We start from the raw sequence: 21,919 nt of genomic DNA on the forward strand, positions 1-21,919 counted from the left end.
CAGCTCTCTGCGGGTCATTCACTAGGTCCCCCCGTGTGGTTTTGAGATTTTTGCCTACCGTTCTTGTGATCATTTTGACCCCACGGGGTGAGATCTTGCGTGGAGCCCCAGATCGAGGGAGATTATCAGTGGTCTTGTATGTCTTCCATTTCCTAATAATTGCTCCCACAGTTGATTTCTGCAAACCAAGCTGCTTACCTATTGCATATTCAGTCCTCCCAGTCTGGTGCAGGTCTACAATTTTGTTTTTGGTGTCCTTTGACAGCTCTTTGGTCTTGGCCATAGTGGAGTTTGAAGTGTGACTGTTTGAGGTTGTGGACAGGTGTCTTTTATACTGATAACAAGTTCAAACATGTGCCATTAATACAGGTAACGATTGGAGGACAGAGGAGAGAAGAAGTTACAGGTCTGTGAGAGCCAGAAATCTTGCTTGTTTGTAGGTGACCAAAAACTTATTTTCCACCATAATTTGCAAATAAATTCATTAAAAATCCTACAATGTGATTATCTGGATTTTTTTGTCATTTTGTCTGACATAATTGAAGTGTACCTATGATGAAAATTACAGGCCTTTCTCATATTTTTAAGTGGGAGAACTTGCACAATTGGTGGCTGACTAAATACTATTTTGCCCCACTGTATATGGACAGCCTGTATATGGACAGCCTGTAGCCTAGCGGTTAGAGCATTGGGATAGTAACCAAAACGTCTCAAGTTTGAATCCCTGAGCCAACAAGGTGAACAATCTCTCGATGTGACCTTGAGCAAGGCACTTAACCCTAATTGCTCCAGGTTCGCCGTTGATAATGGCTGACCCTGGATGTGACTCCACTCTCCAACGGTGTCTCATGGTGAGTTGGGATATGAAAAAACACACTTTTACATGTGTGAACTAGGACAAATATAAGCATACACATTATTACTATATTGCAGGCCTTAACCACTAACCACTGTACATTTCTGTCAAAATAATTTCCCTTTGAGAATTCCGTTCCTTGCTTTTCCACCCCAATTTCACCTCTGTTTACAGTAACTTTCCATGGAGAACACAACAATACACTACCACAGTGAGGTGCTTCCGTAACTTTCTTTGACCTTCCAAGAAGGCCAAGGGTCTGGGTGTGAGGCTGGAACTCAGGCTGAGGCTTGAGCTGGGGCTGGGGCTGAGGCTGAGGCTGAGGCTGGGGCTGGGGCTGGGCTGAGGCTGGGGCTGGGACTGAGGCTGGGGCTGGGGCTGGGGCTGAGGCTGAGGCTGAGGCTGAGGCTGAGGCTGGGGCTGGGGCTGGGGCTGGGGCTGGGGCTGGGGCTGAGGCTGAGGCTGAGGCTGGGGCTGGGACTGGGGCTGGGACTGAGGCTGGGACTGGGGCTGGGGCTGGGACTGAGGCTGGGGCTGGGGCTGGGGCTGAGGCTGAGGCTGGGACTGGGGCTGGGGCTGGGACTGAGGCTGGGGCTGGGGCTGGGGCTGAGGCTGAGGCTGAGGCTGGGGCTGGGGCTGGGACTGAGGCTGGGGCTGGGGCTGGGGCTGAGGCTGAGGCTGAGGCTGAGGCTGGGGCTGGGGCTGGGGCTGGGGCTGGGGCTGGGGCTGGGGCTGAGGCTGAGGCTGGGGCTGACTGGGGCTGGGGAGGCTGGGACTGGGGCTGGGGCTGGGACTGGGGCTGGGACTGGGGCTGAGGCTGAGGCTGAGGCTGGGGCTGGGGCTGGGGGAGGCTGAGGCTGAGGCTGGGGCTGGGGCTGAGGCTGGGGCTGGGGCTGGGGCTGGGCTGAGGCTGAGGCTGAGGCTGGGGCTGGGACTGGGGCTGGGGCTGGGGCTGGGGCTGAGGCTGAGGCTGAGGGCTGGGACTGAGGCTGGGACTGGGGCTGGGGCTGGGACTGGGGCTGGGACTGAGGCTGGGACTGGGACTGAGGCTGAGGCTGGGGCTGGGGCTGAGGCTGGGGCTGGGGCTGGGGCTGAGGCTGAGGCTGAGGCTGGGGCTGGGGCTGAGGCTGGGGCTGGGGCTGGGGCTGAGGCTGAGGCTGAGGCTGGGGCTGGGACTGGGGCTGAGGGCTGGGACTGGGGCTGGGACTGGGGCTGGGGCTGGGGCTGAGGCTGAGGCTGGGCTGGGGCTGGGGCTGGGGCTGAGGCTGGGGCTGAGGCTGGAGCTGAGGCTGGGGCTGGGGCTGAGGCTGGGGCTGGGGCTGAGGCTGGGGCTGGGGCTGGGGCTGGGGCTGGGTATGAGGCTGAGGCTGAGAATGGGGCTGAGGCTGGGGCTGAGGCTGGGGCTGGGGCTGAGGCTGGGACTGGGGCTGGGGCTGGGGCTGGGGCTGGGGCTGAGGCTGGGGCTGGGACTGAGGCTGGGGCTGGGGCTGAGGCTGGGGATGAGGCTGGGGCTGAGGCTGGGGCTGGGGCTGGGACTGAGGCTGGGACTGGGCTGGAGCTGGGGCTGGGGCTGGGGACTGAGGCTGAGGCTGGGACTGAGGCTGGGACTGAGGCTGGGGCTGGGGCTGGGGCTGGGGCTGGAGCTGGGACTGAGGCTGGGGCTGGGGCTGAGGCTGAGGCTGGGGCTGGGGCTGGGGCTGGGGGAGGCTGGGGCTGGGGCTGGGGCTGAGGCTGAGGCTGGGACTGAGGCTGGAGCTGGGACTGAGGCTGGGGCTGGGGCTGGGGCTGAGGCTGAGGCTGGGGCTGGGGCTGAGGCTGGGACTGAGGCTGGGGCTGAGGCTGGGGCTGGGGCTGAGGCTGGGACTGGGGCTGAGACTGGGGCTGAGGCTGGGGCTGGGGCTGAGGCTGGGGCTGGGGCTGGGGCTGAGGCTGGGACTGAGGCTGGAGCTGGGGCTGGGGTTGGGGCTGGGGCTGGGACTGAGGCTGAGGCTGGGACTGAGGCTGAGGCTGGAGCTGGGACTGGGGCTGGGGCTGGGGCTGGGGCTGGAGCTGGGACTGAGGCTGGGGCTGGGGCTGGGGCTGAGGCTGAGGCTGGGGCTGGGGCTGAGGCTGAGGCTGGGTCTAGAAAGCTCTGGCTCCATCTCTGCTGTATTTTCAGAATATTTCCCAGCAGCATCTCTTTCCTCCGTGAACTGAAAATGTTTTTGTTGAATGATTGTCATCTCGTCATCTTGTGACATGAATATGTACGGAATCTCCATCCACCCCCAGCAGAGCTCTCTGTATGATGTCACACCTTTCTGCCTGAAGCTCTCGACGTGTTCTCCCACCAGACAGGTGCTTATGGGAATCCATCAGCTGCTCAGCTATGTGGGATGAGAAGAAGCATATAGGAAGCAGGCTGCAGGTCCAGGAAATCAAAGCACACAGTGGAACCAGAATATACTGCATTAACAGAAAAAAGTACTTCCTCTCTAACCTCTCTAAGAAGTGACTCAGCACTCCTCTAGGAAATGTAGGGCAGAACATTGTGTAATACATGTGCAAAGAAAAAATAAAGTTGCAGACTCATCTCTCTTTGCCGGTTTGGCTCATTAGCTATCATCCCCTCATAAATCCACATTCAAGGAAAACTAAGGGTGACACTTTACTTGACACCCAGTGTCATAACAGTCATACCAGCTGACATAACCTGTCATAAACTGTCATAATATGGTCATAACACCGTCATGACACATATATTCAGACCTGTTGTGAAATATATTGAGTTATTTTATGGCTGGTTATGACACCTACACTACCATTCCAAAGTTTGGGCTCACTTAGAAATGTCCTTGTTTTGAAAGAAAAGCATATTTTTGTCCATTAAAATAACATCAAATTGATAATTAATACAGTGTAGACATTGTTAATGTTGTAAATGACTATTGTAGTCATGGAATGGAATATCTACATAGGCATACAGAGGCCCATTATCAGCAACCATCACTCCTGTCTTCCAATGGCTTTTTCTTTGAAACTCTGCCTAGAAGGCCAGCATCCCGGAATCGCCTCTTCACTGTTGACTGGTGTTTTGCGGGTACTATTTAATGAAGCTGCCAGTTGAGGACTTGTGAGGCGCCTGTTTCTCAAACTAGACACTTTAATGTACTTGTCCTCTTGCTCAGTTGTGCATCGGGGCCTCCCACTCTTTTTATTCTGGTTACAGCCAGTTTGCGCTGTTCTGTGAAGGGTGTAGTACACAGCGTTGTACGAGATCTTCAGTTTCTTGGCATTTTCTCGCATGGAATAGCCTTCATTTCTCAGAACAAGAATAGACTGACAAGTTTCAGAAGAAAGTACTTTGTTTCTGGCAATTTGGAGCCTGTAATCAAACCCACAAATGTTGATGCTCCAGATACTCAACTAGTCTAAAGAAGGCCAGTTCTATTGCTTCTTTAATCAGGACAACAGATTTCAGCTGTGATAACATAATTGCAAAAGTGTTTTCTAATGATCAATTAGCCTTTTAAAATGATCAACTTGGATTAGCTAACACAATGTGCCATTGGAACACAGGAGTGATGGTTGCTGATAATGGGCCTCTGTACGCATATGTAGATATTCCATAAAAAAATCTTTGGTTTCCAGCTACAATAGTCATTTCCAACATTAACAATGTTTACACTGTATTTCTGATCAATTTGATGTTATTTTAATGGACAAAAAAAAAATGTGCTTTTCTTTCAAAAACAAGGACATTTCTAAGTGACCCCAAACTTTTGAAAGGTAGTGTACATAAGCTTGTCAAAACCCACAACACGTACCACACAAGGCAAAACATTCCATGACACCATAAACTACCTATCAACAGTATGTTTATGTTATATATGTCACGTTATTGGGTAATTGGGTACACCTGTTTCGTATTAGGGTTTGTTTGTAGGTTATTTAAGGGCACTAGGCCCGCTGGTTATTTGTGCGGGCTTGTTTTTTGTTACTCTGTGTTGGATGGTGTTATTTTGTTCATATCCTTATTCACCGGACCATTTCTGTCCTATTGTTTGGACTGGCAACTTATAAAAGCCCTGTGTGTTGGCGTAACCGTTTTTGTTGCGCTGGGGAATAAATTTGACAAAACGACTGAACCCTGCCTTAGGGCTTAATCTGCGCCTGATTCCACCCACCACTCCTAGTTATTGTAACAATATAACATTTCCTGAAATAGACCATATTAAATTGTAATTGTAATTGTGCACGCATTGATGTCAGACATGCACCTACCTCAATGCTCTGTTGCTGAATGATGAATGCAGGAGCAGATTTCAGGAGCAGGACAAGACATCCTCATTTTGACTCACTACTGACACAAGGGCATGTTTTGTCACTCTTATGTGGGTGTCATAACCAGCCATAAAGTAATGCAATATATGTCACAACAGGTGTAAATATATGTGTCATGACAATATTAAGACCATATTATGACAGTTTATGACAAGTCATATCAGCTGTTACGACATTGTATGACATGGTTATGACTGTGTCATAACGTGTTATGATGCTGGGTGTCAAGTAAAGTGTTACCAAAATGAATGTGAAACATTCTTTTTTAATTGCATAGTTCGTCTTCAATTAGTCAGCACCTCACTTTGAGGGTGTGCTGTTTTTCTTTCCTTTTTCATTGATGTAATACATGTTCTAACCATAAGAGGTCAGCATTACTGTGTTTATGGGAGTGAGTTTCAGTTCCCTTGAATATAAGCTGTTAGGCCCCTCAGGGTATTGTAGCCCATTGCAGCTGGGTGAGATTGAAAACTTATGATTAGAACTCTCTAGGCCAGTTCTGCAGAACCCAGATGAATTAAGACTACTCCTGGACTCTAATGCACTTTGGTTCTACTTTATTTGACAGTGTCACTGTGACATGAACATGAAGGTTTATGATGCTTTCATTCATTTACTCCATTGAAAGTGCTTTTCAGTCCAGAAATAGGTTTACCGTAATGTGTCCCTAAAAGAGTCTTCCTCACTAAACCACTTCCTGGCAGCAGACTCTGATCTCATAGTTCAAGACACAAATAAGGTTGGGCTGTTGGGCTGATGGTATTTAAGCCCTAAGGCCAAGCTTTACAGGATTCCTGGAGTGAACGAGACGCTTACAGTTACTGTTGTAAAACGTGTTATTTCCAGGACTCATGCTGGATTAGCTGGTATGTTTTGGAATTTTATAGAAGTATATAGAACTTGGCAAAAGATCATAGCTATGGCACAACAAGAGAGAAGAAAGAAAGCATCTACGTCAACTGTCGAGTAACAAAGGATGATCAGTTTATTTTCGCTGGCGTGTCATGAGGAGAGAGGTTAGACCTTAGTCTTGAGGGACGTCATCTCATTCACTCAGTACGTGGATAGGTGTGAGTTTATGTTTATCTGAATAGGTGGGTGGAGGTTTACATTTGGAAATGATCTGTTTCTCCTTTCCTTGTGCTGTAGTTTCACCTTTTAGATGACTAATCACAAGGATCCAGGTAAGCAGGGATGGCCAAGACAGCTTGTGGAGAAGCGGTCATTTTCTGCAGTCATTTTGACCTGTGAAAGTACACCCGTTTCAGCACAATGAACAGTGCGGTATGAATGTGAAATATTTCTACATATGAGACACATGTGCATCCTCAGCAAGGACTCATTCTTCCTTCCTTTGTTTTTCAGATGTAGACTGAACTTCTCATGACTGCATACATGTGTTCTTCTCTTTTTGGGACCAATCATTTTAGTTTTTGTTGTAATTTTAGGAGGGAGGGTGGTAATAGTTCATATTCACCTGTGAGCTTCCACTCAAAAATAAAAAACATGGAAAATGTTTTACATACATACAAAGTATTGATCATTATGATAATAAAAAATAATAATAGATGTAGTATGTAATGGGAAAAAAACAAAAAGAAGTGAGACTCCAGCCCCAACTCCCATCTCATTCCCACAATCCCATGTCTCCATCCATTTTGCCTGTGCTGAGCTCCATTCCTTTTATTTTTAGCCGGAGAAATTCCCCAGTTGTTAACAATTACAGTGCCTTCGGAAAGTATTCAGACCTCTTGACTTTTTACACATTTGTTTGGTTTTTACAGACTTATTCTAAAATCTATTAAATACAAAAAAAATTAACCTACACACAATACCCCATAATGAGAAAGCAAAAACGTTTTTTAGAAATTTTTGCTAATTTATAAACAAAAAACAATGGAATAAAGTGTCACCCTAAGTTTTCACATTTCCATAAGTATTCAGACCCTTTACTCGGCACATTATTGAAGAACCTTTGGCAGAGATTACAGCCTCGAGTCTTCTTGGGTATGACGCTAAAGCTTTGCACACCTGTATTTGGGGAGTTTCTCCCATTCTTCTCTGCTGATTCTCCCAAGCTCTGTCAGGTTGGATGGGGAGCGTCGCTGCACAGCAATTTTCAGGTCCCTCTAGAGATGTTAAATTGGGTTCAAGTCCGGGATCTGGCTTGGCCACTGTAGGACATTCAGAGACTTGTCCCGAAGCCACTCCTGCGTTGTCTTGGCTGTGTGCTTAGGGTCGTTGTCCTGTTGGAAGGTGAACCTTCGCCCCAGTCTGAGGTCCTGAGCCCTCTGGAGCAGGTTTTCATCAAGGATCTCTCAGTACTTTGCTCCGTTCACCTTTCCCTCGATCCTGACTAGTCTCCCAGTCCCTGCTGCTGAAAAACATTCAGAAGCATGATGTTGCCACCACCATGCCTCACCATAAGTATGGTGCCAGGTTTCCTCCAGACATGACACATTCAGGCCAAAGAGTTCAATCTTGGTTTCATCTGACCAGAGAATCTTGTTTCTCATGGTTTGAGAGTCCTTTTGGTGACTCTCCAAGCGGGCTGTCATGTGCCTTTTACTGAGGAGTGGCTTCTGTCTGGCTCCTCTACCATAAAGGCCTGATTTGTGGAGTGCTGCAGAGATGATTGTCCTTCTGGAAGGTTCTCCCATCTCCACAGAGAATATCTGGAGCTCTGTTAGAGTGACCATCGGGTTCTTGGTCACCCCCCTGACCAAGGCCCTTCTTCCCGATTGATCAGTTTGGCCGGGCAGCCAGCTGTAGGAACAGCCTTGGTGCTTCCAAACTTCTCCCATTTAAGAATGCGTTTGAATATATTTACATTCATGCACTTCTCAAAAAAAAGTTTCTTTGTCCCAGAAGCATTTAACTGCAGGGCACTACCACATCATTTAGTGGACACTGAACAGCCTGGAGATGGGTCCAATTTCATTGTAAAATGTTTCCTCCTTGTTAAATAGACTGTGAACAAATTTAAAATGTATAACTTGACAGCTCGGATTACGGGATGCCAAGGTCCTTATGGAGCAGATGTGTTTCTTGGAGCATTGCTATAGTATATCAATACAGTTGTAACATTTGACAGGACAATTTAGGCCTTTCAAATTCCAAGACAGAGTACCTAGTGTTGTTATTGTTTCTCAGAAATGAATGTTATATTAATTATATAATTGTTATCTTTAGTGTTGATAAGCCCATGGATGAGTAGCATAAAGCACCACCCACAGGGATATTCACCAATTGGTTGTTCCTCACCCAGAAAACTGACTCATTCTCCTGTGTGTGTGCGTGTATGCACATACATGTGTGTGTCTGTTTATATATTCTGTACATACAGTATGGTTCGACAGACAGACTGGCGGATAAGGAGATAATAATTCACTTCACATGGCAAATTGTCTGTCTCTAACATGCAGCACAACATGCTCTCTCCCTGCCTCTCTCCCTGGCTCTCTCCCCGGCTCTCTCGCTGGCTCTCTCCCTGGCTCTCTCGCTGGCTCTCTCCCTGGCTCTCTCCCCGGCTCTCTCGCTGGCTCTCTCCCTGGCTCTCTCGCTGGCTCTCTCCCCGGCTCTCTCGCTGGCTCTCCCTGCCTCTCTCGCTGGCTCTCTCCCTGGCTCTCTCGCTGGCTCTCTCCCTGGCTCTCTCGCTGGCTCTCTCCCTGGCTCTCTCGCTGGCTCTCTCCCGGCTCTCTCGCTGGCTCTCTCCCGGCTCTCTCGCTGGCTCTCTCGCTGGCTCTCTCGCTGGCTCTCTCGCTGGCTCTCTCCCTGGCTCTCTCCCTGGCTCTCTCCCTGAATCTCTCGCTGGCTCTCTCCCTGGCTCTCTCCCTGGCTCTCTCGCTGGCTCTCTCCCTGAATCTCTCGCTGGCTCTCTCCCTGGCTCTCTCGCTGGCTCTCTCCCTGGCTCACTCGCTGGCTCTCTCCCTGGCTCTCCCCCTGGCTCTCTCCCTGAATCTCTCGCTGGCTCTCTCCCTGGCTCTCTCGCTGGCTCTCTCGCTGGCTCACTCGCTGGCTCTCTCGCTGGCTCTCTCCCTGGCTCTCTCCCTGAATCTCTCGCTGGCTCTCTCCCTGGCTCTCTCCCTGAATCTCTCGCTGGCTCTCTCGCTGGCTCTCTCGCTGGCTCTCTCGCTGGCTCTATCCCTGGCTCTCTCCCTGAATCTCTCCCTGGCTCTCTCCCTGAATCTCTCGCTGGCTCTCTCGCTGGCTCTCTCGCTGGCTCTCTCCCTGCCTCTCTCGCTGGCTCTCTCGCTGGCTCTCTCCCTGCCTCCCTATAACAGCAGCAGTCATATTCTGGGTTTTCCAGACATTATACCAAGAATGTGTTGCCAGGAACAAGGATGACAGTGATAATAGGTTAATGTTCATGAGGAGGTAGTGGAGACTGTGCTTTCAGAAGGGGACAGTGAACACACTCAGAAGGATAGGAATGATGTGGCTTGGAAAGGATTCATGATTAGCCCAAGAGCACATTTTATTTATTTTATTTTACATAACTGCTTCATACAAAACAAAGGGATACAATTACTTCTATCGAAAGTACCTCAAAAACACAGATACACCAAGGACATTTTAAACTACATGGTAGTCACGTTTTTAACCTGTTTTTCATTCACCAAATGCCATATCTGTGTATTGGCCCCTGTAAACCATTACCATGCTTCTTTCCTACCCCAGATGTAGTGTTACAGTACATTCATAATGTGCAAAGACTAATCATACCCTAATTGTAACTACACTATATTTGTAGCATGTCAGTCAATGTACCTTTATTTTTCCTCTGCCACTTGTTCCATTATTCTACGGTACTTATTTACCTTAATATTAGAAACACAACTTACAGACGAAACAACTCCTATCTTACTGGAACTGCAGATACATCCATGCACCAAATACCTAGTTTTATAAATATTTGTTTTAATGTTTTAAAATCTTTCAGCTGTGAAATATTCCTGAAGTTGTCAAAGCCGTACAGTTATCATTTCACTCAGGTTATCTGGCATCATTTCACCCATCTAAAATACTAGTGTGTGTGTGTGTGTGTGTGTGTGTGTGTGTGTGTGTGTGTGTGTGTGTGTGTGTGTGTGTGTGTGTGTGTGTGTGAGTGTGTGTGTGTGTGTGTGTGTGTGTGTGTGTGTGTGTGTGTGTGATGCTGTGTGTGTGTGATGCTGTGATGCTGTGATGCTGTGATGTCCAGGCCTGACTCTAGATGACAATAGACTTGAGGTGTCTGAAACACATGATGACATCCAGAGGGACAGGAGGGCTCAGGTGGTTCCCATCCAGACGCAGGTACCTGTTGGGTATCAATCAATCAATCATACAAACTATCAATCAAAATATCAATCAATCAACCAAACAAACAATCAATCAATCAACCAAACTATCAATCAAACTTTCAACCAAACAATCAAAAAATGATCAATCAATCAATCAAACAAACTATCAATCAATCAATCAAACAAACTATCAAACAACTATCAATCAATCAAACAAACAATCAAACAAACAATCAATCAATCAATCAATCAAACAAACCAACTATCTATCAATCAAACAAACGTTTCAATCAATCAATCCAAATAACTATCAATCAAACAAAGAGACAAATCAATAAATCAATCCATTTATCGTACCTATTGTGTTATGAATATTTATATTACCTGAGTCTGGGCATCAGAGCCTCATCAGTCAGACTCTCAGAGGACAGACTGAATGGACAAAGCTGGGTCCCGTTAATACCTGACATATGAACACGCACGGACACACACACACACACACACACACACACACACACACACACACACACACACACACACACACACACACACACACACACACACAGGTTAATCAATGCTGTCGTGGTTATGTTACTAATGTTTGCATCTCCATTGCATGTTAATCATTCTCAATGCTGTTATAGTTGTGATGTGGTTGTGTTGTGGTCATGCTACAGACCTATTATGGCCTTATGTTAGGCTACTCACTCTCAATGCTGTTGTGGTTGAGGTGCAGTTGCTCCAGCTGGGGGTTGAACAGGGGGACGGAGGTGAGCTGGTTGTGGGCCAGGTGAAGGTCTAGCAGGGTGGAAACGTTGAACACAGCCTTAGGTACTCCCTTATCACTTAGCTGGTTGAAGTTGAGTCTCACAAACGCCAGGTTGGAGAAGCCTTGGAAGTAGTCCCTGCATTGGGAAGACAAGTGGGTTAGTGTAAATAGTGGGATGATGCAGTATTTTCCCAGTGCTTAGAGGATAGAGAGTTCAGAACACTGTCATTCCTGTGTGCTTTACTGGATCTCACACCAATGTTTCGGCCAATAGATAATGTGTGTGTGCGTACGTGTGCATACCTGCATTGTGTGTGCATGCATGTGTCATTACTTAGGGATGTCCTCGATGTTGTTCCTGTCCAGGAATAGTTGTGTGATGCCGTTGGGAATGTTAGCTGGCATCTTCTTCAGGATGTTGTGGGCCAAGTTCAGCTGAACCAGGTTCTTCATGTCTTTAAAAGTGTTCTTCCCCACATCACTGTCACTCAACTTAACACAATAGAGAATACACATGGAGAATTAGCATTGAGTGAGCATGGGAGTGAGTGCATTTGTGTACGCATGCATAAATGCATGCATAAATGTGTGTGTGTGTGTGCATGCATAAATGCGTGTGTATGTTTGTACATTCTTATGTGTGTGTGTACCTTGTTGTGGTGCAGGTCGAGCAGAGCAAGGTGCTCCATCTTGCCGAAGGCTCCAGAGGGGATCTTGGAGATCTGGTTGTGGCTGAGAATGAGCTGCTCCAACCCAGCTGGCAGGTCATCAGGCACCTCCTTCAGCTGGTTCCTCTCCATGTAGAGAAACAACAGACCAGGTACCTTCTCAAACACCTGGGACACAGAGAGACAGAGAGAGAGGCTAGAAGGGCATTCTATGCCATCAAAAGGAACATACATTTCAACATACCAATTAGGATTTGGCTAAAAATACTTGAATCAGTCATAGAGCCCATTGCCCTTTATGGTTGTGAGATCTGGGGTCCGCTCACCAACCAAGACTTCACAAAATGGGACAAACACCAAATTGAGACTCTGCACGCACAATTCTGCAAAAATATCCTCTGTGTATAACGTAGAACACCAAATAATGCATGCAGAGCAGAATTAGGCCGATACCCACTAATTATCAAAATCCAGAAAAGAGCCGTTAAATTCTATAACCACCTCAAAGGAAGCGATTCCCAAACCTTCCATAACAAAGCCATCACCTACAGAGAGATGGACCTGGAGAAGAGTCCCCTAAGCAAGCTGGTCCTGGGGCTCTGTTCACAAACACAAACACACCCTACAAAACCCCAGGACAGCAGCACAATTAGACCCAACCAAATCATGAGAAAACAAAAAGATAATTACTTGACACATTGGAAAGAATTACCAAAAAAAACAGAGCAAACTAGAATGCTGTTTGGCCCTACACAGAGAGTACACAGCGGCAGAATACCTGACCACTGTGTCTGACCCAAAATTAAGGAAAGCTTTGACTATATACTGACTCAGTGAGCATAGCCTTGCTATTGAGAAAGGCCGCCGTAGGCAGACATGGCACTCAAGAGAAGACAGGCTATGTGCTCACTGCCCACAAAATGAGGTGGAAACTGAGCTGCACTTCCTAACCTCCTGCCCAATGTATGACGATATCAGTGAGACATATTTCCCTCAGATTACACAGATCCACAAAGAATTCGAAAACAAATCCAATGTTGATAAACTCCCATATCTACTGGGTGCAATTCCACAGTGTGCCATCACAGCAGCAAGATTCGTGACCTGTTGCCACGAGAAAAGGGCAACCAGTGAAGAACAAACACCATTGTAAATACAACCCATATTTATGCTTATTTATTTTATCTTGTGTCCTTTAACCATTTGTACATAGTTAAAACACTGTATATATATAATATGACATTTGTAATGTCTTTATTGTTTTGAAACTTCTGAATGTGTAATGTTTACTGTTCATTTTTATTGTTTATTTCACTTTATATATTCACTTTATATATTATCTACCTCACTTGCTTTGGCAATGTTACCACATGTCTCCCATGCCAATAAAGCCCTTGAATTGAATTGAACTGAATTGAGAGAGACAGAACGAGACAGTGACGTAGACAGAGAGACAGACAGAGATACAGAGAGACAGACAGTGAGAGAGAGAGAGATAGAGAGAGACAGACAGTGAGAGAGAGAGAGAGAGAGAGAGAAACACAGAAACAGAGGAAGAGAGCGAGAGACAGAGAGAGAAAGAGAGAGGGAGAGAAAGAGAGAGGGAGAGACAGAGAGAGATGGAGAGAGGGAGAGTGCGCGAGAGAGAGAGGGAGGGAGACAGAGAGAGGGAGAAAGAGAGACAGGCAAATAGCGAGAAAAAAGAAAGAAAGATGGAATTATGAAAATCAGTGAATGCATGACTAAATAAATAAATGAAATAAATAAATAGAAAAAAGCTCCCACCTGCTTGTCTACTTTTCTTATGCGATTGTTGGCCATGTTAACCCATCGCAGCTCTGTGGCGTTGTTGAAGGGTTCCGCTGTTACCACAGAGATGTAGTTGTTCTGTAGGTAAAGGTAGTGGACTCTCGACGGGATCACAGGGACCGTACGGAGGTTCCGGTTCTCACAATAGAGGGCGTTGGGGAAGGAGGGGGGACAGAAACACTCGCGGGGGCAGTCAAGGAACATGGAGGGGGGGCCAAGGATGGGAGGGGGGAAGTCTGTGGGCTCCTGGGGTTCCAGTTCATCAGGGGGCAGGCTAGGCTTGAAAGAGGGCCGCTTGGTGGCCTTAGGAGGCTTTGGAGGTTTTTTAGGTCTCGGTCTCTGGGAGAACACTGCCCCCATCAGGAGACAGAGCACCAGGGCAGAGTAGAGTCCCACAGCTGCCTTCATTGTCCTGTATGGAGAGAGAAGGGGTGGAGGAAAAAGAGATTGAATTGAATTGAGAGAGAGACAGAGAGATGGAGAGAGAGAGAGAGATGGAGAGAGAGAGAGACAGAGAGATGGAGAGAGAGAGAGAGACAGAGAGATGGAGAGAGAGAGAGACAGAGAGATGGAGAGAGAGAGAGACAGAGAGATGGAGAGAGAGAGAGCGAGAGAGAGAGACAGAGAGATGGGAGAGAGAGACAGAGAGATAGAGAGAGAGAGAGAGAGAGAGAGAGAGAGAGAGAGACAGACAGAGACAAGGCAAGAAGGGCCTTCTCTGCCATCAAAAGAAACATACAATTTGACATCCCAATTAGGATCTGGCTTAAAATACTCCACTCAGTTATAGAACCCACTTGGTGGCCTTAGGACGGAGAGAGAAGTGGTGGAGGAATTGCCTTCTATGGTGGTGAGCCCTGGGGTCCATTCACCAACCAAGAATTCACAAAATGGGAAAAACACCCAATTGAGACTCCGCATGCAGAATTCGGCAAAAATATCGTCAATGCATAACACAAATAACGTATGCAGAGCAGAATTAGGACTATACCCGTGAATTATCCAAATCCAGAAAATAACTGTTAAATTCCACAACCACTTGAAGGAAAGCGATGCCCAAACGTTCCATCACAAAGCCTTAACCTACAGAGAGATGCACCTAGAGAAGAGTCCCCTCAGCCAGATGGTTATGTGGCTCTGTTAACAGACATAAAATTTGCCCCAACCAAAGTATGAAAAAACTAACAGAGAACTACTTGACAGATTGGAAAGAATCAACCAAAAAACCTGACCAAATTGGAATGCTACCTTGCCCTTAACAGAGAGTACACAGTGGCAGAATACCTGACCACTGGGACTGACCCAAAAGGAAGGAAAGCCTTGACTATTTACAGACTCAGTGAGCATAGCCTTGCTGTTGAGAGTGGCTGCCATTGGAAGACCAGGCTCTCAAGAGCAGACAAGATATGTGACCACTGACCATAAACTTAGTTGAAAACCAAGCTGCACTTTCTACCCCCCTGTCAAATGTACAACCATATGAGACACATATTTCCCTCAAATTACATAAACCCACAAAGAATCCCAGCAGCAAAATGTGCGACACCCCCCTCCCATGGTACTCTCTTGAAACCTTTTGCTTGTGTAGTACTGTTTACTGTTAATGTCTGATTGTTTCTGTCTTTGTGTTGTTTAATTCCCTTTGTTGGTTTTTGTCATTGTTGTTTTGGCAATGTAAACACATGTTTCCCATGGCAATAAAGCCACTTTAAAATTAATTGAATTGACAGAGAGACAGACAGAGACAGAGCGACAGAGAGATAGAGACAGAGTGACAGAGACAGAGAGACAGAGACAGAGTGACCGAGAGACAGAGACAAAGACAAAGACAGAGCGACAGAGAGATAGAGACAGAAAGACAGACAGAGACCCAGAGACAGCGAGACACAGACCCAGAGACAGAGAGACAGAGTGACAGAGACAGAGTGACAGAGACAGAGTGACAGAGAGATAGAGACAGAGAGACAGAGACAAAGACAAAGACAAAGACAGAGCGACAGAGAGATAGAGACAGAAAGACAGACAATGAACCAGAGACAGAGACAGAGACCCAGAGACCCAGAGACAGAGAGACAGAGAGACCGAGAGACAGAGACCCAGAGACAGACATAGAGACAGAGAGATAGAGACAGAGAGACAGAGACAAAGACAAAGACAGAGCGACAGAGAGACAGAGACAGAAAGACAGACAGAGACCCAGAGACAGAGACCCAGGGACAGAGAGATAGAGACCCAGAGACAGAGACAGAGAGACAGAGACCCAGGGACAGAGAGATAGAGACCCAGAGACAGAGAGACAGAGACCCAGAGACAGAGACCCAGAGACAGAGAGACAGAGACCCAGAGACAGAGACAGAGAGACAGAGACCCAGAGACAGAGAGATAGAGACCCAGAGAGAGAGACAGAGACCCAGGGACAGAGAGATAGAGACCTAGAGACAGAGAGACAGAGACCCAGAGACAGAGACAGAGAGAAACCGAGACCGAGAGACAGAGACCCAGAGACAGAGAGACAGAGAGACAGAGACCAAGAGAGAGAGACAGAGACCCAGGGACAGAGAGATAGAGACCCAGAGACAGAGAGACAGAGACCCAGAGACAGAGAGACAGAGACCCAGAGACAGAGAGACAGAGACCCAGAGACAGAGACCCAGAGACAGAGAGACAGAGAACAAGAGAGAGAGACAGAGACCCAGGGACAGAGAGATAGAGAGACAGAGACAGAGAGTCAGAGACCCAGAGACAGAGAGACAGAGACCCAGAGACAGAGACAGAGAGAAACCGAGACCGAGAGACAGAGACCCAGAGACAGAGAGACAGAGAGACAGAGAGACAGAGACCCAGAGATAGAGACAGAGACCCAGGGACAGAGAGATAGAGACCCAGAGACAGAGAGACAGAGACCCAGAGACAGAGAGACAGAGACCCAGAGACAGAGACAGAGAGAAACCGAGACCAAGAGACAGAGACCCAGACACAGAGAGACAGAGAGACAGAGACCCAGAGACAGAGAGAAACCGAGACCGAGACAGAGAGACAGAGACAGAGAGAAACCGAGACCGAGACCCAGAGACAGAGAGAAACCGAGACTGAGACCCAGAGACAGAGAGAAACCGAGACCGAGACAGAGAGACAGAGACAGAGAGAAACCGAGACCGAGACCCAAAGACAGAGAGAAACCGAGACAGAGACAGAGAGTGGGAGGGAGGAAAAAGAGATTGTGGCAAAAGGGTTATGGGAAATGTGTCATTTGGTAAATATATATGCCCCTTTATTTGGCATGACTTTGTTTCTAAATAGTTTATGATGCAGTTTGAATAGGAGTTATGATTGCGTTATTAAACATTAAAAGTGATCACAGTTTAAAGTGGATTACTTGCTAGCAGCCACTACAGTAAATGTTTTCCTCTAGCCTTCTGCAGGGGTTTGGTAATCTGCTTATATAAAGGCTGAGTTGAGAGCAGTGACCTGTGCAGGCGAAGCACACAGACATGGTTCTCATTAATGACTGGGTGAAGCACTAGCTTTTCCTTTACAGCTGTTAAAAATAAGAGAGAGAGAGAGAGAGAGAGAGAGAGAGAGAGAATGGGGAGAGAGAGAGAGAGGGAGAGAGAGAGAAGGGGGAGAGAGAAGGGGGGAGAGAGAGAGAGAGAGAAGGGGGAGAGAGAGAGGGAGAGAGAGAGAGAAGGGGGAGAGAGAGAGAGTTAGAGAGAGAGAGAGAGAAAAGGGGGAGAGCGAGAGAGAGAGAAGGGGGAGAGAGAGAGGGAGAGAGAGAGAGAGGTGAAGGGTGAGTTTTAATAGGGAGCTTAAAGCGGGAATATTGCCTTTCAATCACGCTGTAAAGCTGAACTTCTGAGATGCAGGTTGAATACAGCTCTTGGTCCAATGTGAGTGGATCCTAACGAGGGGGTCAGAGGGGCCAGAGTTCTGAGATGCCCAGCCCAACAGGGGACCATAAGTCTCTCTCTCCATCTCTCTCTCTGTCTTCCTCTCTTTTCCCTTGGTCTCTCTCACTCTGGCAATCTTACAACCTAGCATACAGGAGACCACATCAAACCAGTTGTTGGTCATTAGTTAGTAATTGACAGAGTCCCCAAGATACAACAAGTGACGACTCACAAAAATACAAGGTGTTATGGATCAGCATCTTACAACAGTGTGGGATTGACTGTGTTTTTCTGTCCTTTGTTTGTTGTGAGAAAGCCTTCTGTTGAGCCTGATAAATAGCTGAGAGTCATTTTGCAAAACTATTCTCCCAGCCAGAGTCTGTCCAGGCCAGGATAAACAGTTCTGAACTTCCCTTCCTCCTAAACTAATCGTGTTCCTGGCAATGCCACTCAGCCCAGAGTGTGATTTCACTTTTCCTCTCTCAGTAGTCCAGAACTCCAACAGCTATAATCAGACGTTACAACATCAGGACAGAGAGTTAGGGCCGTTGGTAGACACAAGAGAGAGATGACAGAGTTCTGCACATCTATACTATAGTCACAGCTATAGATATATATATATATATATATATATATATGATAGATATATATATATAGTACCAGTCAAAAGTTTGGACACAACTACTCATTCCACGTTTTTTTTTTTTACTATGTTCTACATTGTAGAATAATAGTGAGGACATCAAAACTATGAAAATAACACATATGGAATCATGTAGTAACCAAAAAAGTGTTAAACAAAATCAAAATATGTTTTATATTTCAGATTCTTCAAAGTAGCCACCCTTTGCCTTGATGACAGCTTTGAACACTCTTGGCATTCTCTCAATCAGGTTCATGAGGTAGTCACCTGGAATGTATTTCAATTAAGAGTTGTGCCCTGTTAAAAGTAACTTTGTGGAATTTCTTTCCTTCTTAATGCGTTTGAGCCAATAGGTTGTATTGTGACAAGGTAGGGTTGGTATACAGAAGATAGCCCTATTTGGTAAAATACCAAGTCCATATTATGGAAAGAACAGCTCAAATAAACAAAGAGAAATTACTTTAACACATTTAAGGTCAGTCAATCCGGAAAACTTCAATAACTTTTAAAGTTTCTTCAAGTGCAGTCGCAAAAATCATCAAGAACTATGATGAAACTGGTTCTCATGAGGACTGCCACAAGAAAGGAAGACCCAGAGTTACCTCTGCTGCAGAGGATAAGTTCATTTGAGTTACCAGACATTGGTATTAACTGCACCTCAGATTGCAGCCCAAATAAATGCTTCAGAGTTCAAGTAACAGACACATCTCAACATCAACTGTTCAGAGGAGATTGCATGAATCAGGTCTTCATGGTTGAACTGCTGCAAAGAAACTACTACTAAAGGACAGCAATAAGAAAACAAGACTTGCTTTGGCAAAGAAACACGGACATTAGACCGGTGGAAATCTGTCCTTTGGTCTGATGAGTCCAAATGTTAGATTTTTGCTTCCAATCGCTGTGTCTTTGTGAGACGCAAAGTATGTGAATGGATGATCTCCACATGTGTGGTTCCCAAAGTGAATCACCCTGCAGCGATACACCATCCCATCTGGTTTGCGCCTAGTAGGACTATCATTTGTTTTTCAAGAGGACAATGACCCAAAAATACTTCCAGGCAGTGTAAGAGCTACTTGACCAAGAAGGAGAGTGATGGAGTGCTGCATCAATCACCCGACCTCAACTCAATTGAGTGTATGTGGGAACTCCTTCAGGACTGTTGGAAAAGCATTCCAGGTGACTACCTCCTGAAGCTGGTTGAGAGAATACCAAGGGTGTGCAAAGTGCCATCAAGGCAAATGGTGGCTACTTTGAAGAATCTGAAGTATAAAACATATTTTGATTTGTTTAACACTTTTTTGGTTACTACATTGATTCCACATGTGTTATTTCATAGTTTTGATGTCTTCACTATTATTCTACAATGTAGAAAATAGTAAAAATGAAGAAAAATCCTTGAAAGAGTAGGTGTGTTCAAACTTTTGACTGGTACTGCATATATATATATATATATAAAGTATGTAGATAGATAACACCCGTAATACTCAGGCTTCAGCACATCTGAGTAAGAGTTGCTCCAAGATCAATCCTGGAACCATGATAAGAATCCTTCAACTTTATTCACTTTTCCATTGTTGCTTACATCTCCCGGAATATCTTTTCTGCTCCACTAGAGAAAAGGGTTGGCAACTCTATTAAGGGGAGCTATAACTTCTAGGCAGAAATGTGACTGGTAACACGTCAACCTTACTGGTTTACCTTACAGGCTATAGCTCCAGCCCAAGAACGCTTGGCTATGAAACACCATTTGGAAAATACCGAGACAGACAGAAGAGGGTCTGCAGACAAGCAAGGAAAATCATTGGACTGTCTGCACTGTTAAGCCTGGTTGAGATGGCAGGCAGATATATAGCCTGGTTGTCTAAACTCCTGGATGACCCACATTCTAAAGGAAATATCATCAAATGTCAAATAAGAAACTTTGTTTTGGCAGAATGATATAGATATTTTATAGCATGTGTTAGACAACAGATAATGCTGTATGATCAACAATGATCCGTTTTAACAATGTTTCCCATGAAGGGACATTTTTTGACAATAATAAATTCAATTGACAGTTTTATTGCTGTGTAAAAACACAGATGTCCAATTCAATAGAACCAGTCCAGACCACAGACCATTATGAAGGAATGAACATTCCTGAGATGATTCTGGAAATTTCAGAAAGCTTCTCCTCTCTTTTCAAAGACATTGATCATCAAAAATCTGTATATATTTGTGACCTACCAATCCTAGCAGACAGACAGACGTCTTGACAGACACCTGGACAGTTGTCAAGCCCTATCTGATTTAAAGCTTAGAGCTGTAGAGGGTAGCGTGATATAGCCAAACACCGCAAAGCAATGTTTTCCTAAGTCTGACTGTGAAAAATAACTTCACTTTCAGTTCAGTCTTTTTGCCACCCAGTACTACCCTTCCATCAACTTGCAACAAGAAAGCAGCATGTTTAGCTGAACGAAATGGATAGGTGTGTCGCTATTTGTCTGAATGTCGCAGAGCAGCAGGGTTCTAGAATCTGCTTTGTGAGAGAACTTTAGCAGAAGCAACTCGCTTTGGGAGGAGAGGACAGTACCACTCTCATTAAGCATGTCTATAGAAACACACACTGTCAGGCTCTGTTCACATCTGCCTCTCTGCCAAGACACGCACACACAAACACACACTCCTCGTCCCACATACACCTCACACACTGTAAGACACACACTCTCTCCTGGTCTTGCTCTGTTTACATGCTGTTATCGAGCGTGTCACATCTAATAGCATCCCCCCTGGAGGAAAGAAACAACAAATATTGTCTTACCTGTCAATGGTACCTGCCCTCTTTTATCAAGTTGAAAGTTTTCTGTCTCTCTGCTCTCTGTCTCTCTTACCCTTCTCTTACCCTTACCTCTCTCTTCCTCTCCCTCCCTCTCTCCTTCTTAGTGGACAAGCCTCCTATTGGGTTGGTTCCCTGGCTATTTTTCCCTCTGAAAGTCATAGTGTTTCCCACTCTCCTCCACTTCCTCCCCTCCCCTCCCCTCTCCTCCACTTCCTCCCCTCCCCTCCCCTTCCCTCTCCTCCCTCCCCTCCCCTCCCCTCCCCACTCACACTCTCTGCCCCTCCACAGCAGAGATCAACAATTAATCTCGGTCACACTTTACTACTTGGATAGTCCGGATATTCCATCTGTAGTTGCTCTACAGATGGTCATACTATCCACAAATGATCTGTTGATAAGCAAGGTTATGTTTAGAATAAGAGTTAGGTAAAGGGTAAAGGATATGGTTAGTGCTAGGGTTACTAGATAGTTTGTTTGTAGACTATCCAAAAAAGTGTTACAATCTCCAGTGTTGGAGGATGTTTTCTCACCATTCTCTGTGCGTGTGCATGTGTGTTTGTTAAGTCGTTTTTAATTTACAGTTGAAGTCGGAATTTTGTAGACACCTTAGCCAAACACATTTAAACTCAGTTTTTCACAATTCCTAACATTTAATCCTAGTAAACATTCCAACTTTTAGGTCAGTTAGGATCACCACTTTAAGAATGTGAAATGTCAGAATAATAGTAGAGAGAATGATTTATTTCAGCTTTTATTTCTTTCATCACATTCCCAGTGGGTCAGAAGTTTACTCAATTAGTATTTGGTAGCATTGCCTGTAAAATTGTTTAACTTGGGTCAAACATTTCAAGTAGCCTTCCACAA

At 46.0% G+C, this 21,919-nt stretch overlaps 1 protein-coding gene across 2 annotated transcripts; it reads right to left on the minus strand.

Moving 5' to 3' along the window:
- Positions 1–9,631: 9,631 nt before the first annotated feature.
- prelp (proline/arginine-rich end leucine-rich repeat protein) lies at positions 9,632–21,218 on the minus strand. 2 transcript variants are annotated; one of them, XM_064967975.1, is made up of 7 exons: positions 21,125–21,218; positions 13,684–14,119; positions 11,881–12,066; positions 11,565–11,722; positions 11,170–11,366; positions 10,846–10,924; positions 9,632–10,478 (listed from the first exon to the last, which is right to left on the minus strand). In XM_064967975.1, exons 2-7 carry the CDS (start codon positions 14,113–14,115, stop codon positions 10,388–10,390), a joined length of 1,143 nt encoding a protein of 380 aa, XP_064824047.1. In that variant the 5' UTR covers positions 14,116–14,119; positions 21,125–21,218; the 3' UTR covers positions 9,632–10,387. The 2 variants fall into 2 exon arrangements, with proteins under 2 accessions (XP_064824047.1, XP_064824046.1); XM_064967974.1 differs by having other exon boundaries at positions 21,038–21,210.
- Between the last annotated feature and the right edge of the window lie 701 nt (positions 21,219–21,919).

This window comes from Oncorhynchus masou, chromosome 6 (assembly GCF_036934945.1).
Source record: "Oncorhynchus masou masou isolate Uvic2021 chromosome 6, UVic_Omas_1.1, whole genome shotgun sequence".
Taxonomy (NCBI): domain Eukaryota; kingdom Metazoa; phylum Chordata; class Actinopteri; order Salmoniformes; family Salmonidae; genus Oncorhynchus; species Oncorhynchus masou.